General features: G+C 36.0%; 1 protein-coding gene across 1 annotated transcript in view; it reads left to right on the top strand.

Annotated features, from left to right (window-relative positions):
* The window catches only part of LOC117335123 (protein unc-13 homolog A-like), a 179,480-nt gene extending 167,402 nt beyond the window's left edge, over positions 1-12,078 (top strand). Inside the window, 3 exon segments of the mRNA XM_033895048.1 lie at positions 506-827; positions 1,916-2,075; positions 2,911-12,078. Coding sequence (XP_033750939.1) covers positions 506-827; positions 1,916-2,075; positions 2,911-3,196 — 768 coding nt within the window. The 3' untranslated portion in view covers positions 3,197-12,078.
* Positions 12,079-14,300: the final 2,222 nt, after the last annotated feature.

Here is a 14,300-nt window from a genome sequence, read left to right as displayed (position 1 = left end):
GTTCAGATTTAATTTGACATTAACCTGTGTTATTACTTTCAATACTTGGAATGTTAAGAGAGTTAATGGATTTTCGTCTCGTCAGGTCTTACTACTCTAGCAGGGGCGAAGGCATTGTTAACAATTCAATTTATAAATTTTCTTTTAGTAAAAAAATAATAGTCCAATTTTAACCAAACTTGGTATATGAAAAACAAAATCAAATTCAAGTTTTGTTTCAATGGTTGCGTTTTATATTAAATTCTCTCCTTTTGTCTGCTTGTTTTTGCAAAAGCTACTTTTATATGTAATATTTCTTTTTTTTTTTTGTAGACTGATTGATCATTTTAATTAAGTTTTAATTATTAATATTTTCATGCCATTTAAAAGTAATTATATTATATATATATACAATATGTATAAAACCAGTTCTGGAATAAGACCTTTGTTTTGATAAAGTTGTGATGATTAGGAAAGGTAGTTATTTTGGAAAGTTTTCACCTTGAGAATATTTTCTTTTAACCAGGACATGTCAAAAGAAGCAGAAAAGAATCTGAGTCCGAAACAATGTGCCGTTTTGGATATGGCGCTTGACACGATTAAACAGTACTTCCATGCCCAGGGTAAAGGTTTGAAGAAGACATTCCTGGATAAGAGTCAGGAACTTCAGTCACTTCGGTATGCCCTGTCCTTATATACGCAAACAACAGACACGCTTATTAAAACATTTGTCAGTACACAAACATCACAAGACCAGCCGAGTAATGAGGATCCAGTTGGGGAAGTGTCTGTACAGGTGGATCTGTTTACACATCCTGGGACAGGAGAGCATAAGGTTACAGTAAAAGGTGAGACTACCACAGATGTCAGTATTAACAAACATAATGTCACCCATTGGTTGTAGCTTGAATGATGAACCAATGAAATTGATCCTCTCGCAGATTAATTTCACCCATTGGTTGTAGCTTGAACGATGAACCAATGAAATTGATCCTCTCGCAGACTAATGTCACCCATTGGTTGTAGCTTGAACAATGAACCAATGAAATTGATCCTCTCGCAGACATTGCTGCTGACGCACACTAATAAGTGCTAAAACCTTTGAAAGGTTTAACAGGTTTTAGCTGGTTTCTGTAATGAAGGTAAATACAGTATGTGGAAAAGAGAAAGAAAAGAAGAAAAAAGATGAATCTTACAAAAAAAACAATAAAAGAACTTTCAATGTGGGCTTCAAGATCCCTCTGGGATCTCATTAGCTAACCTGCCTGTGGTGAGGCATTGTCTGGCTGTCATCAGCTTTTCCTTTAAACAACAACTTCTTCTAAATGACTACGAGGCCCAGAGACTTGATATTGAGACTGGGATGAAAGGACTACCAATTTTGTTCAAATGAATGACCTTGATATACTTTCAAGGTCACAGGGATCAAATTGGGTAAAGTCTTCTCAATAACCAAGAGTCCTGGACACCTGATATTGGGCTTGTAGTATGCATGGATGTAGGATTACCAGGTTTGTTTGATTGAATGAGCTTGACCTACATTCAAGGCCACAGGTGTCAAATATGTAAAAATGTTTAAATGATTTCTTCTTAGGTATAATCAAAAGGCCCAGAGTCTTGATATTGGGTTTGGAGCATGCTGGGATGAAGGGCTATGGAGTTTGTTAAAGTGACTTATTTTCAAGGTCACAGAGGTCAAATATAAAGTATAATCAGCTTATCATCCACATAATTGACCTTGATAAACTTTAAAGTTGCATCGGAAGGAGGTGAGCCTGTTGAGCCTCTTGTATCTAATATTAAATGCATTCCATTGACTACTAACACATGGTCTAGATATGTAAAATGGTTTAAGGTGAGTTTACAGAAAATCAGTTATTTGTAAGAAGTACATTATTTTGTAAATTCTCTAATCAAATTTTATTTGTGTGAACAGTTGTGGCAGCTAATGACCTCAAGTGGCAGACGTCAGGCATGTTCCGACCATTTGTTGAAGTCAATCTGATTGGACCACACATGGGTGACAAGCGGCGCAAACATTCCACAAAGTCAAAGAGTAACAACTGGTCACCAAAATTCAATGAAACATTTCACTTGTGAGTACTGTCTTATTCCAAGGTCGCCTTGAAAAATAAAAATTTAAATATGAGTACAGCTATACTAAATATCTTTGAGGAAATCATTCTGTGTTAGCTCACTTGGTCCAAACTGGCCCCTAGTTATCGTAGCATACATGTATGACTGGGCCTTTTGCTAGCTTTTGTCTCATGCTAATAAGTGCCACATCTGTCCCACTTCTTGTACGCCCACCAAAATTTGACAGGAATATTATAAAATTTTACGACAAAATTTGACAGGAATATTATAAAATTTTACGACAAAATTTGACAGGAATATTATGATAAAATTAACCACAAAATTTGACAGGAATATTATGATATGCCATATTGTCTAGGCATATATCTGTCTCCATTTCAACTACTCTTTATGAAGGTATCAATATAGTTAAGATAAATATAGACTAATAGTTGTGTTTTCCTAAACAACATTTTAATTTGACAATTTTCAAAAGAGTCGTATTGCTCTTTGTTTATTCAGACATTTTAATCTTGTCTGAAGTTCTTTTGCCTTTGTTTAAATCAATTCATGGACTATTGTATGATATATTACCATGACGTATGGTTTTTAAGCAGCATTGTAATTAAGCAATTGCTCTTGTTACATTTCCATATTTTTGGATACAAGAATCATTATGTCACATGATACAGAGTGTAGACTTTACATACTGGTAATACATTGTTCTTTAGCTCACCTGGTCCGTATGTCTGTCCATCAACAATTAACTTCATCAAGTCTAATTTTAGTGTTGAAGATGTCCATTGGATTTTAATTTTACCAATTTTGTTTGCTATATATGAATTTCTGTTTCAGTATTCTTGGGAATGAAGATGACCCTGATGCCTATGAACTACACATTTGTACAAAGGACTATTGTTTTGCTCGAGAAGACCGCCTGATTGGAGTGGCGGTCATGCAGCTGCGGGATATTGTGGAACAAGGAAGCTGTGCATGCTGGTGCTCTTTAGGTCGACGAGTACACTTAGATGAAACTGGCTGGACCATTTTACGAATTCTATCACAAAGAACTAATGACGAAGTAGCAAAAGAATTTGTGAAATTAAAATCAGAAAGCCGGCATATTGAAGAGATATCCTGAAGGTTGATCTATGATATTAGAATTTGTTAATTGTGTACAGATTTTGCTTCGGAACTGGCTGAGCTCCCACTTGTTGACCATTAACCTGTTTCTAATGGTCATTTGATCTCACAAGAAAGTTGTCCAGAGGTGAATTGTGGGATGGATTGTGGTGTTATATGTTACAGTGCTGTATACAGGTGGTTACTATTCACAGGTGCCGATATCTGCCGATTTAGACAGGTGAACTCATTAAACTAGCCACTGCTTGTCAGTGTAGAGTTTAGATAGATAGTAACAAAAACCTATCACTTTATAGAGGTGGTCGGTATACACAGTGATCACTGTTTACAGGCCGTCTCTACAGAACACAGTAACAAGTGGTCACTATTCAAGGGTGGTCAATATACACAGGCCATATTATACACACTAAACAAAGCTATGAACAATTGTTATTAGACTGAAAGTTAAACACAAGTGATTATTATACAAAGATGGTCGCTATTCAGAGGTGTTCTTTGTCGGTTTAGACAGTGTGCCATGCTTCCACATGATCCTGTATACACAGGTAACAGTCTTCTGTATCAATGTTTACACGTTATTATAGATTTATTTTGGGGCTTTTTGTATATTTTTGTGTATTTCATTGTCAAAAGTCAACTTGTCTTTCCTGAAGGAGAGACAGACTTGCTCAAGTCCCTACTGTACTTCACCAGTGAAAATCTATGGAGCAAGTCTCTAAAACGTGGGGATAAATGAAGACATGATTTTCCATTGATTCGGCCACTAATTTTCAATGTGCTTGTACTCATTAACAAGGTAAAGGGTCTTAATAAACCATCATATCATCAGTTATTGCCACTATATTGAGAGAAATGATCTTATTTTGGCTGTCAGCAAGACTTGTTCAAGATTGTATAAATGTTATTGAGAGCTAATGGGACTAGTGCAAGTCTAAGAAACAGGGCCTGCTCAATTAACCAGATATCAAACATTTAAAGTGCTCTGGTCATCAGAATATCTGCTTATATTAAACTTGACCACATTCAGATTAAGGTTTAGCAGCTTGAGGATCCATTGAGGATGTAATGAGCAGGCCCAAAGAAATTAAACTAGGGACTAGTGCAAGTCTAAGGCAGACAAAGGGATGCAGTCATTCCAGTGTACAATTGTGAGCTCATATTTGGTTGTGAATAATATTGTTAATATCATCAATAGTTTATTAATGTGTTTAAGTTGTTTTTGTGTTTTATAGTTAACAGGGTAGGACATTGGTGTAACTTAGTCATATTGTCTACATCTAACTTAATCATACTGTCTACAATCATTTAAACAATCATGGTGTTTTATTTGGATATTTAAAGTTATTATGATAGTTTTACATTAATGATTTAACCCTTGATAATTAGAAACAAAAAGGTGAAAAGGCCACAGATTTGGAAATTCACTACTCCAAAGTTAAAACTGACAGTGCAATTTAAAAATCCTTATAATTTTCCTAGATGCCCAATCTGGTAACACTATCAAATGGTTATCTAAGGAAGTTCAGACATTTTCGTTTATGTCTTGCATAGAAACAAGTATGGATATCTTCTAAACTTGTTATCACTTCAACACTGACCGGGAGATATGATACTTTGCAGTCCTTTTTACATAACACATGGCCTTGACAGACATTAGTAGGGTGGTGGCCTTGACAGACATTAGTAGGGTGATGGCCTTGACAGACATTAGCAGGGTGATGGCCTTGACAGACATTAGTAGGGTGGTGGCCTTGACAGACATTAGTAGGGTGATGGCCTTGACAGACATTAGTAGGGTGATGGCATTGACAGACATTAGTAGGGTGGTGGCCTTGACAGACATTAGTAGGGTGGTGGCCTTGACAGACATTAGTAGGGTGGTGGCCTTGACAGACATTAGCAAGGGGGTGGCCTTGACAGACATTAGTAGGGTGGTGGCCTTGACAGACATTAGTAGGGTGATGGCCTTGACAGACATTAGTAGGGTGGTGGCCTTGACAGACATTAGTAGGGTGGTGGCCTTGACAGACATTAGCAAGGGGGTGGCCTTGACAGACATTAATGGGGTGTGGCCTTGACAGACATTAGTAGGGTGGTGGCCTTGACAGACATTAGCAGGGTGATAGCCTTGACAGACATTAGTAGGGTGGTGGCCTTGACAGACATTAGTAGGGTGGTGGCATTGACAGACATTAGCAGGGTGATGGCCTTGACAGACATTAGTAGGGTGATGGCCTTGACAGACATTAGTAGGGTGGTGGCCTTGACAGACATTAGTAGGGTGGTGGCCTTGACAGACATTAGCAAGGGGGTGGCCTTGACAGACATAAGTAGGGTGGTGGCCTTGACAGACATTAGTAGGGTGATGGCCTTGACAGACATTAGTAGGGTGGTGGCCTTGACAGACATTAGTAGGGTGATGGCCTTGACAGACATTAGCAGGGTGATGGCCTTGACAGACATTAGCAGGGTGATGGCCTTGACAGACATTAGTAGGGTGGTGGCCTTGACAGACATTAGTAGGGTGATGGCCTTGACAGACATTAGCAGGGTGATGGCCTTGACAGACATTAGTAGGGTGATGGCATTGACAGACATTAGCAAGGTGGTGGCCTTGACAGACATTAGCAGGGTGATGGCCTTGACAGACATTAGCAGGGTGGTGTGGAATAATCTGTTCCTCTCAGTTATTATCTTAATTCCTGTCTCAAAACAAAATTTAAAAAGTATTCTACATTCCATTTCATTTAATATGTGTATACTCTATCTAGTGTGGCAGTGCCACGCAATGTTACTCATGCCTAATTCTTCTGCCAGAGTAGATAATTCACTGAGGTATTTCATTCCCTCAGAAAATGGAATACAACACATGAGTAAAATCAGTTTTAGCTGTTTAGCTGTCCGTTCTGTGACTAAGGAACTTTTCCTGATGAAAATAAATGGCAATACTGATCTGCCCAGCCAGCATACAATGTCTTATGACACTAAGATTACTAGGGATTGAGTTTTATTATATAGATATATTCGAACATGTATTTTACCCGTATAACATACTGTTTTGACAATCACCTCTGCAATACCCATATAATCTCATGTTACTGGGATGTAAGAAACTGTTGAGAAATCACTAAAATCACACGTTCATATAGATAGCCTTCTCTATATACGTAGATACCATTCCCATACCTTTGGTTGTCCATACTTGTTACCAAGCTAGACATAAACTGAAACACTTGCTCAGATACAATGACCAGAGGATATTGTTATCATAGGGGACATCTCGGAAGCATTCTGAAAACTGGAACTGATCTACTAATGCGAGTTGTCTTTCTTAGGTTTTTTTTTTTTTTTTTTTTAAATAATTACTACTGGTTTTTGACAGTTATTTGGTAATTCCTTTTCTATGCAATGAATTAAACCCCTGAACTTTTCATAAAAGTCTGTATGACATAGTAAACAGGCATTACTAGTAAGGTTGTAAGGTTGTGAAGTACTTCCTCAGCTACATTAGGACTACAGGAGAACACTGCCAATACTAACGTTTCTCAAGATTCTTAACAATACGTGCAATTTCTATAAGTTTTACATAATTGTACCAAAAACATTCCTGAAGATAATTTTGTCTTGATATGTTCACATTTTTATTTTACTTTATAGTTTAACTCTTTTACATAAAATTCAAATGCAGTGCAATCTTATTGTATTTTGACAGCATGTTAGAGCTTATTGATGGGAAGAGAAAGAATGTTAAGTTCTTAACTTACTACAGAGTTTCTGTATGAATACCATCCTCGAAATTCCAGGTGTTTTTGTTCACCGACCATACCTCTGAGATAACTAATTGAGAAAATAGGCTCTCAAACATAATGTATATCAGTGGAAATATATACATGTAGTTGTGAATTATTTAAAAAATGCTACATATATAAATGAATGGTAATTTATTTGAAAGTTTTGAAAATCATTGATGTATAAGTAACTGTATTTGTATACAAACTGTTCAGTCTAAAAAAATTGATATTTAGTATAACTTGATAATCTTACAGTTTTAAATTATTAAATCATTAGATTTTAATTAGAATGCAAATGATACCAAAAATGCATTTCATCCAAGCATATTTTTGTAGGTTAGCAGATTCAAGGATCTATAGTATATAATGATTGCTATTTAGTAAATATATAAATATAAAAATGTATACTAAGTTTGTCCTCCAAAAATTACCTCCCTTGGTTATACAGTATAAATGTTACAATTCAAGATTGTGTATTTATTTCTGCTTTTTTGAGATATAACTGCTTAGAATTGATTATTTTTATTTTGAATATTTTGTTGATTTCTTTTGTGCAATCAAAGTGAACTAATTGTGTTAATTGATCAGTTATTACATTTGCACTACAAAATTAACTAAGGGAGTTAAGTCATGATATTGAATGAATGAAAAAAATAAGTGACTTCATATTGAATTAAAAGCATAACATGATTTTGTGAAAAGTATCATTGGAAAGTTTTGCAATTAATGAAATAAATATGTGTTTTAGAATGTTATGTAACAATCACATGTATATTTTGGTTGACTATGCAATCATCTTGCATAAACTATAGCAACGAGTACCGATAAAAGCTTACCAATCCAAATTCATTCCTTGTTCTTTCACTAGGATACATGTACATGCAGTTGGCTCCTGATATCTAAGTTTTATGAAAAAAAGTTTTCAGTGCTGTACATGTGTATACAGTAAAACAGGCTTACTGTTTGAAATTTCTCCTTAATGAAAGCCTTTATTAAAATATTTCTGTAGTAATCAAACAGTTTGTTCCCAACATACTTTACTGCATCATATGCAAATGTGTTCTGAAATCCGACTTGGACTGTTTCCAAGTTTCAAGTATTTGTAACTGAAAAAATGAAAATTGATTCCAAGATGTTCTGCCCATATAACAAAAATGCACTTTTAGGAGTCGAAAACATTTATATATCCTTTTATCAAGGAAAGGAGATATGTGAAAAACAGGGAATTAATTTGGTGTGGTTATAAAAAATATTGCAAAAGGGGAGGTAACTGAGTTTGTTTATAAAAGTCTATAAAATCACTTTACTGTTTGTTTGTGAACAAGATTGGGAGATCTGGAATTTTGTTATGCTAAGTTATCTTGAAAAAATGAACTAGATAATGTCAAGCTTTTTATGTTGATATACAGTGTAATTTCACTGTGAATTCAGATATCGCTGTTATTCGTGTAAATAGTGTAGGTTGTATAAAGCATTGAAAAGATACAATTAGGAAAACGATTGTTTTGAATTAAAATCTTTTCAATTACTTAAAAGTGATGCCTTTTGTATAGTATAAAGAAGTGTTAATGTATTTGTATTTTGAGAATTTAATTAAATATATATATATATATACATAAGATTATGCTGATATGTTAGGCCAAAGCATTTGGTGGAATCAATTTTTTATTACGTTTTTAGTTTTTGATGTTTGAATTGTCTCCTTTTGAATATTTGTGTTTCGTTGTATGGCCAATCATGTTCGTGGGAGTGCCACTGTGTAGATCGATTGTGATTTGTAATATTTTGTAATATTTTGTAACATTTTCTCTTATGAAATCATTACAGAAAAGCATGCAGATGTAGAACATCGAAAGAATTTTTTCTTTCACGCTTTTGATTTAGATCAAAGACAGTTAAAATTGCCCTGGGTTTTTCCCTCAGTAAAACTACCAGAAACAAACTAATTCAGTCTTGTTATTAGGGAAATTTGTTTGGAACTTTTCCTGCAGTTATTGTTTTAATTAATATCAAGCAAAACAAAATCAGACAATTTGATCTCTTGTACATAAAACATGTTCACGTTGGTTAAAGGGTGTATGTATAATACCATATAGTGCTTACACATAGCAGCTGTCATATAGAAAATGTACCAGTTTTATAAACATCTCATTATTGTATAGAAATACACTTGTCGGTATGGGCAAGTTTGACCAATTAAAATTTCCATTCCTTTCAGATTAATACACATTCCATTAATCTATCATCAACTTACAAGCCTGATTTGGGGATATCTTTTTTATAACTAGGAATTTAACAAAAACAATATGATCTGATCATTGTGCTAGTACGGGAAATTAAAAATAGAATTGATCAAAATATTCAAATTTAGAAAAAATATATTGAAAATTTTACATACTGAAATGTATTGAATTCTATATATGTTAAATTCATCACCACTGTAGCCAGGCCATATGTAAAGGAACTTAAAATTACATGCGATTGATTCATTTTATACTGAAAACAAAATATTTGAGCTGTCTTACTATATTTCCGGTGTTTATAAAGATAATATGTAAATTTTCCAATGATAGAAATTTAAACAGCTGTAAACAAATATACAGTAACGTTCTTACAAAGATACCATATACCTCTGATTTATTTTGTTTATGTTGAAAGAAATCCCAATTATTTATAAGTTTCTCAACAAGCAATATAGCCTATATTTTTAAGTATGTTTCTTTTCATTTATACAATGTATATTAAATCCAGTATTCTATCATTCCTAATCAATATTGTTTGTTAAGTTTCTGTTTATTTTGAGGGAATTTTCCCTTGTATTTAAATCCATTGAACTTTTCATATACAGAGTATTTAGACAGTTTTGGTTTTTTAGTGGTAAGAAATTTAGAATCTATGAAATCCAAATTATATTACTTCATTTAATTAGTGTAACAAAACTTGTCATTTAATGCTACGTACTACCTAACTCTGATTTATAAAACTCCCAAATGTTGATAATGTCTCAGTCCAGTAACAACAGACAGGTGTACAGGTGTTGATGAATGTCCCAGTACTGTAGGACAGGTGTTGATGAGTGTCCCAGTACTGTAGGACAGGTGTTGATGAGTGTCCCAGTACTGTAGGACAGGTGTTGATGAGTGTCCCAGTACTGTAGGACAGGTGTTGATGAGTGTCCCAGTACTGTAGGACAGGTGTTGGTTAATGTCCCAGTACTGTAGGACAGGTGTTGATGAACGTCCCAGTACTGTAGGACAGGTGTTGATGAATGTCCCAGTACTGTAGGACAGGTGTTGATGAGTGTCCCAGTACTGTAGGACAGGTGTTGATAAGTGTCCCAGTACTGTAGGACAGGTGTTGATGAATGTCCCAGTACTGTAGGACAGGTGTTGATGAATGTCCCAGTACTGTAGGACAGGTGTTGATAAGTGTCCCAGTACTGTAGGACAGGTGTTGATAAGTGTCCCAGTACTGTAGGACAGGTGTTGATGAATGTCCCAGTACTGTAGGACAGGTGTTGATGAATGTCCCAATACTGTAGGACAGGTGCATGACAGGTGTTGATGAATGTCCCAGTACTGTAGGACAGGTGTTGATGAACATCCAAGTACAGTTGTACAGGTGTTGATGAGTGTCCCAGTACTGTAGGACAGGTGTTGATGAACATCCAAGTACAGTTGTACAGGTGTTGATGAGTGTCCCAGTACTGTAGGACAGGTGTTGATGAACGTCCCAGTGCAGTAGGACAGGTGTTGATGAATGTCCCAGTGCAGTTGGACAGGTGTTGATGAACGTCCCAGTGCAGTAGGACAGGTGTTGATGAACATCCCAGTACAGTTGTACGGGTGTTGATGAGTGTCCCAGTCAAATTGTTATCAACATCTTAAAGCCAAATACATGTAACAGTATCTAAAATCGACATTAACATCCATATTTGTTAACCTTACCTCTGATAAAACACTGTATACAGTTGATTAATACTCTGATATAAAATGATTTCAGACTGGAGTAGTGAATCGACAATTACAAAGCTTGGTGGATGAATTTAAGATAAACAGGGAAAAAGGCTGATGACATTATCAATTAACCTACCAAGTCACCCTAAAGTGTTTTGAAATAACATCAGTATTGCAAAAGTAAACAATTATGATCATGACCAATTCATGTCAAAGATTACATGATCAGCAATATTAGAAATCATTCATTCTCTTCTATGATTGTAAGGATCCTTTTTAATTTTTAAGTTCTGTGTTGAAATTCCATGAAGCTAAAAAAAGGAAGTGATGGTAAATAAAAAAGTATACTCCAGTCAAGTACTTATATAATGATACAGTATATCTACAATTGTATATGTTTGGAAAATGACAGAAATTAAGTTAGGCCAAATATTACACAACTGATATGGCTATTATATAACAGTTGCTGTATTTATCTTCAAATTATCCCCTTATTCTACAAAAAAAATAAGAAGGGCCATAGCTGTGGATACATATGGTAGATTGGGCCTAATTTAGAATTCAGGACAAGTTTTAAACACTGGTACATGTACTAAAGTGTATTTAGTAAAATATTTATAAAGTTTATGTAGCATATAAACAAAATTCTCCCAGGCATACTAGTAGATGGTACATATCTAGGTAGGTATATGTATACAGGTTTCAATCAAGAATTTACAAAATTTTAATCAATTGTTATAAAAATGTAATATGTAATAGAATAATGCAGTTATATATTAGAATTTCCATATTAAAGTCTTTCAGCAATCTTTTTTATTAATTCTATATAAATATATATATGAGATTTTTTTTTCTGTTTCTTTTTCTTTTTTTTAATGTTGACGTCATACGTATGACATAGATATAATATTTATATTAATATATATTATTAATAATTCATAAGAAATAGTATCTGTTTCATCCATCTTATTTTATGATCGTGTTGATTCTGTGTAGGAGTTTATCTATTACAAGGATATAGAGAACAGTTCTCCCCGTTTTCCACATCTGTTACATATATATGATAAATGCCATGATATCTCGTCATGTCTTTTTACCTTGTTTGAATAAAGATTCCTGCAACATTGATTTTTTTCCTGTATTTTATGTCTTTTTTTCTGTGTTCTATATTTAACATCTTTAGCTGACCTGGTCTTTCATTCCATGGTGCAGCATCCGTTGTCAATCAACATTTTCTTTAAATCGCTCCTAGTTCTAAACTGTGAGTGGATTTTGATCTTTGTAATGGAACATTATTAGCTCACCTGCCCGAAGGGCAAGTGAGCTTATGCCGTGGTGCGGCGTCCGTCGTCCGTCCGTCCGGCCGTCCGTCCGTCCGGCCGTCTGTCCGGCCGTCCGGCGTCCGTCCGTCCGGCCGGCCGTCCGTCCGGCCGTCCGGCGTCAACTTTTTCATTCAAACAACTTCTTCTCAATAACCAAAAGGCCAAGGGACTTGATATTGGGCATGTAGCATGCTGGGGTGAAGGGCTACAAAGTTTGTTCAAATAAATGACCTTGGCCTTCATTCAAGGTCACATGGGTCAAATAGGCTATAATCTTCAAACGACTTCTTCTCAATAACCAAGAGGCCCAGGGACTTGATATTGGGCCTGTAGCATGCTGGGGTGATGGGCTACAAAGTTTGTTCAAATAAATGACGTTGACCTTCATTCAAGGTCACATGGGTTAAATAGGCTATAATCTTCAAGCGACCTCTTCTCAATAACCAAGAGGCCAAGGGACTTGATATTGGGCCTGTAGCATGCTGGGGTGAAGGGGGTACATAGTTTGTTCAAATAAATGACCTTGACCTTCATTCAAGGTCACATGGGTCAAATAGGCTATAATCTTCTAACGACTTCTTCTCATTTACTAAGAGGCCCAGGGACTTGATATTGGGCCTGTAGCATGCTGGGGTGAAGGGCTACAAAGTTTGTTCAAATAAATGACCTTGACCTTCATTCAAGGTCACATGGGTCAAATAGGCTATAATCTTCAAACGACTTCTTCTCAATAACCAAGAGGCCCAGGGACTTGATATTGTGCCTGCAGCATGCTTGGGTGATGGGCTACAAAGTTTGTTCAAATAAATGACGTTGACCTTCATTCAAGGTCACATGGGTCAAATAGGCTATAATCTTCAAGCGACTTCTTCTCAATAACCAAGACGCCAAGGGACTTGATATTGGGCCTGTAGCATGCTTGGGTGAAGTGCTACAAAGTTTGTTCAAATAAATGACCTTGACCTTCATTCAAGGTCACATGGGTCAAATAGGCTATAATCTTCAAACGACTTCTTCTCAATAACCAAGAGGCCCAGGGACTTGATATTGGGCCTGTAGCATGCTGGGGTGAAGGGCTACCAAGTTTGTTCAAATAAATGACCTTGACCTTCATTCAAGGTCGCATGGGTCAAATAGTCTATAATCTTCAAACGACTTCTTCTCAATAACCAAGAGGCCCAGGGACTTGGTATTTGGTCTGTAGCATGCTGGGGTGAAGGGCTACAAAGTTTGTTCAAATAAATGACCTTGACCTTCATTCAAGGTCACATGGGTCAAATAGGCTATAATCTTCAAAGAACTTCTTCTCAATAACCAAGAGGCCCAGGGACTTGATATTGGGCCTGTAGCATGCTGGGGTGAAGGGCTACAAAGTTTGTTCAAATAAATGACCTTGACCTTCATTCAAGGTCACATGGGTCAAATAGGCTATAATCTTCTAACGACTTCTTCTCAATTACTAAGAGGCCCAGGGACTTGATATTGGGCCTGTAGCATGCTGGGGTGAAGGGCTACAAAGTTTGTTCAAATAAATGACGTTGACCTTCATTCAAGGTCACATGGGTCAAATAGGCTATAATCTTCAAACGACTTTTTCTCAATAACCAAGAGGCCCAGGGACTTGATATTGAGCCTGTAGCATGCTGGGGTGAAGGGCTACAAAGTTTGTTCAAATAAATGACGTTGACCTTCATTCAAGGTCACATGGGTCAAATAGGCTATAATCTTCAAACGACTTCTTCTCAATAACCAAGAGGCCCAGGGACTTGATATTGTGCCTGCAGCATGCTGTGGTGAAGGGCTACAAAGTTTGTTCAAATAAATGACCTTGGCCTTCATTCAAGGTCACATGGGTCAAATAGGCTATAATCTTCAAACGACTTCTTCTCAATTACTAAGAGGCCCAGGGACTTGATATTGGGCCTGTAGCATGCTCGGGTGAAGGGCTACAAAGTTTGTTCAAATAAATGACCTTGACCTTCATTAAAGGTCACAGGGGTGAAATCGGCTTAAATCTGTAAATAATAATTTTG

This window comes from Pecten maximus, chromosome 9 (assembly GCF_902652985.1).
Source record: "Pecten maximus chromosome 9, xPecMax1.1, whole genome shotgun sequence".
In the NCBI taxonomy this organism is placed as follows: Eukaryota; Metazoa; Mollusca; class Bivalvia; order Pectinida; family Pectinidae; genus Pecten; species Pecten maximus.
The sequence above is the reverse complement of the archived record's forward strand: the minus strand, read 5'-3'. Positions and strand labels throughout refer to the sequence as shown.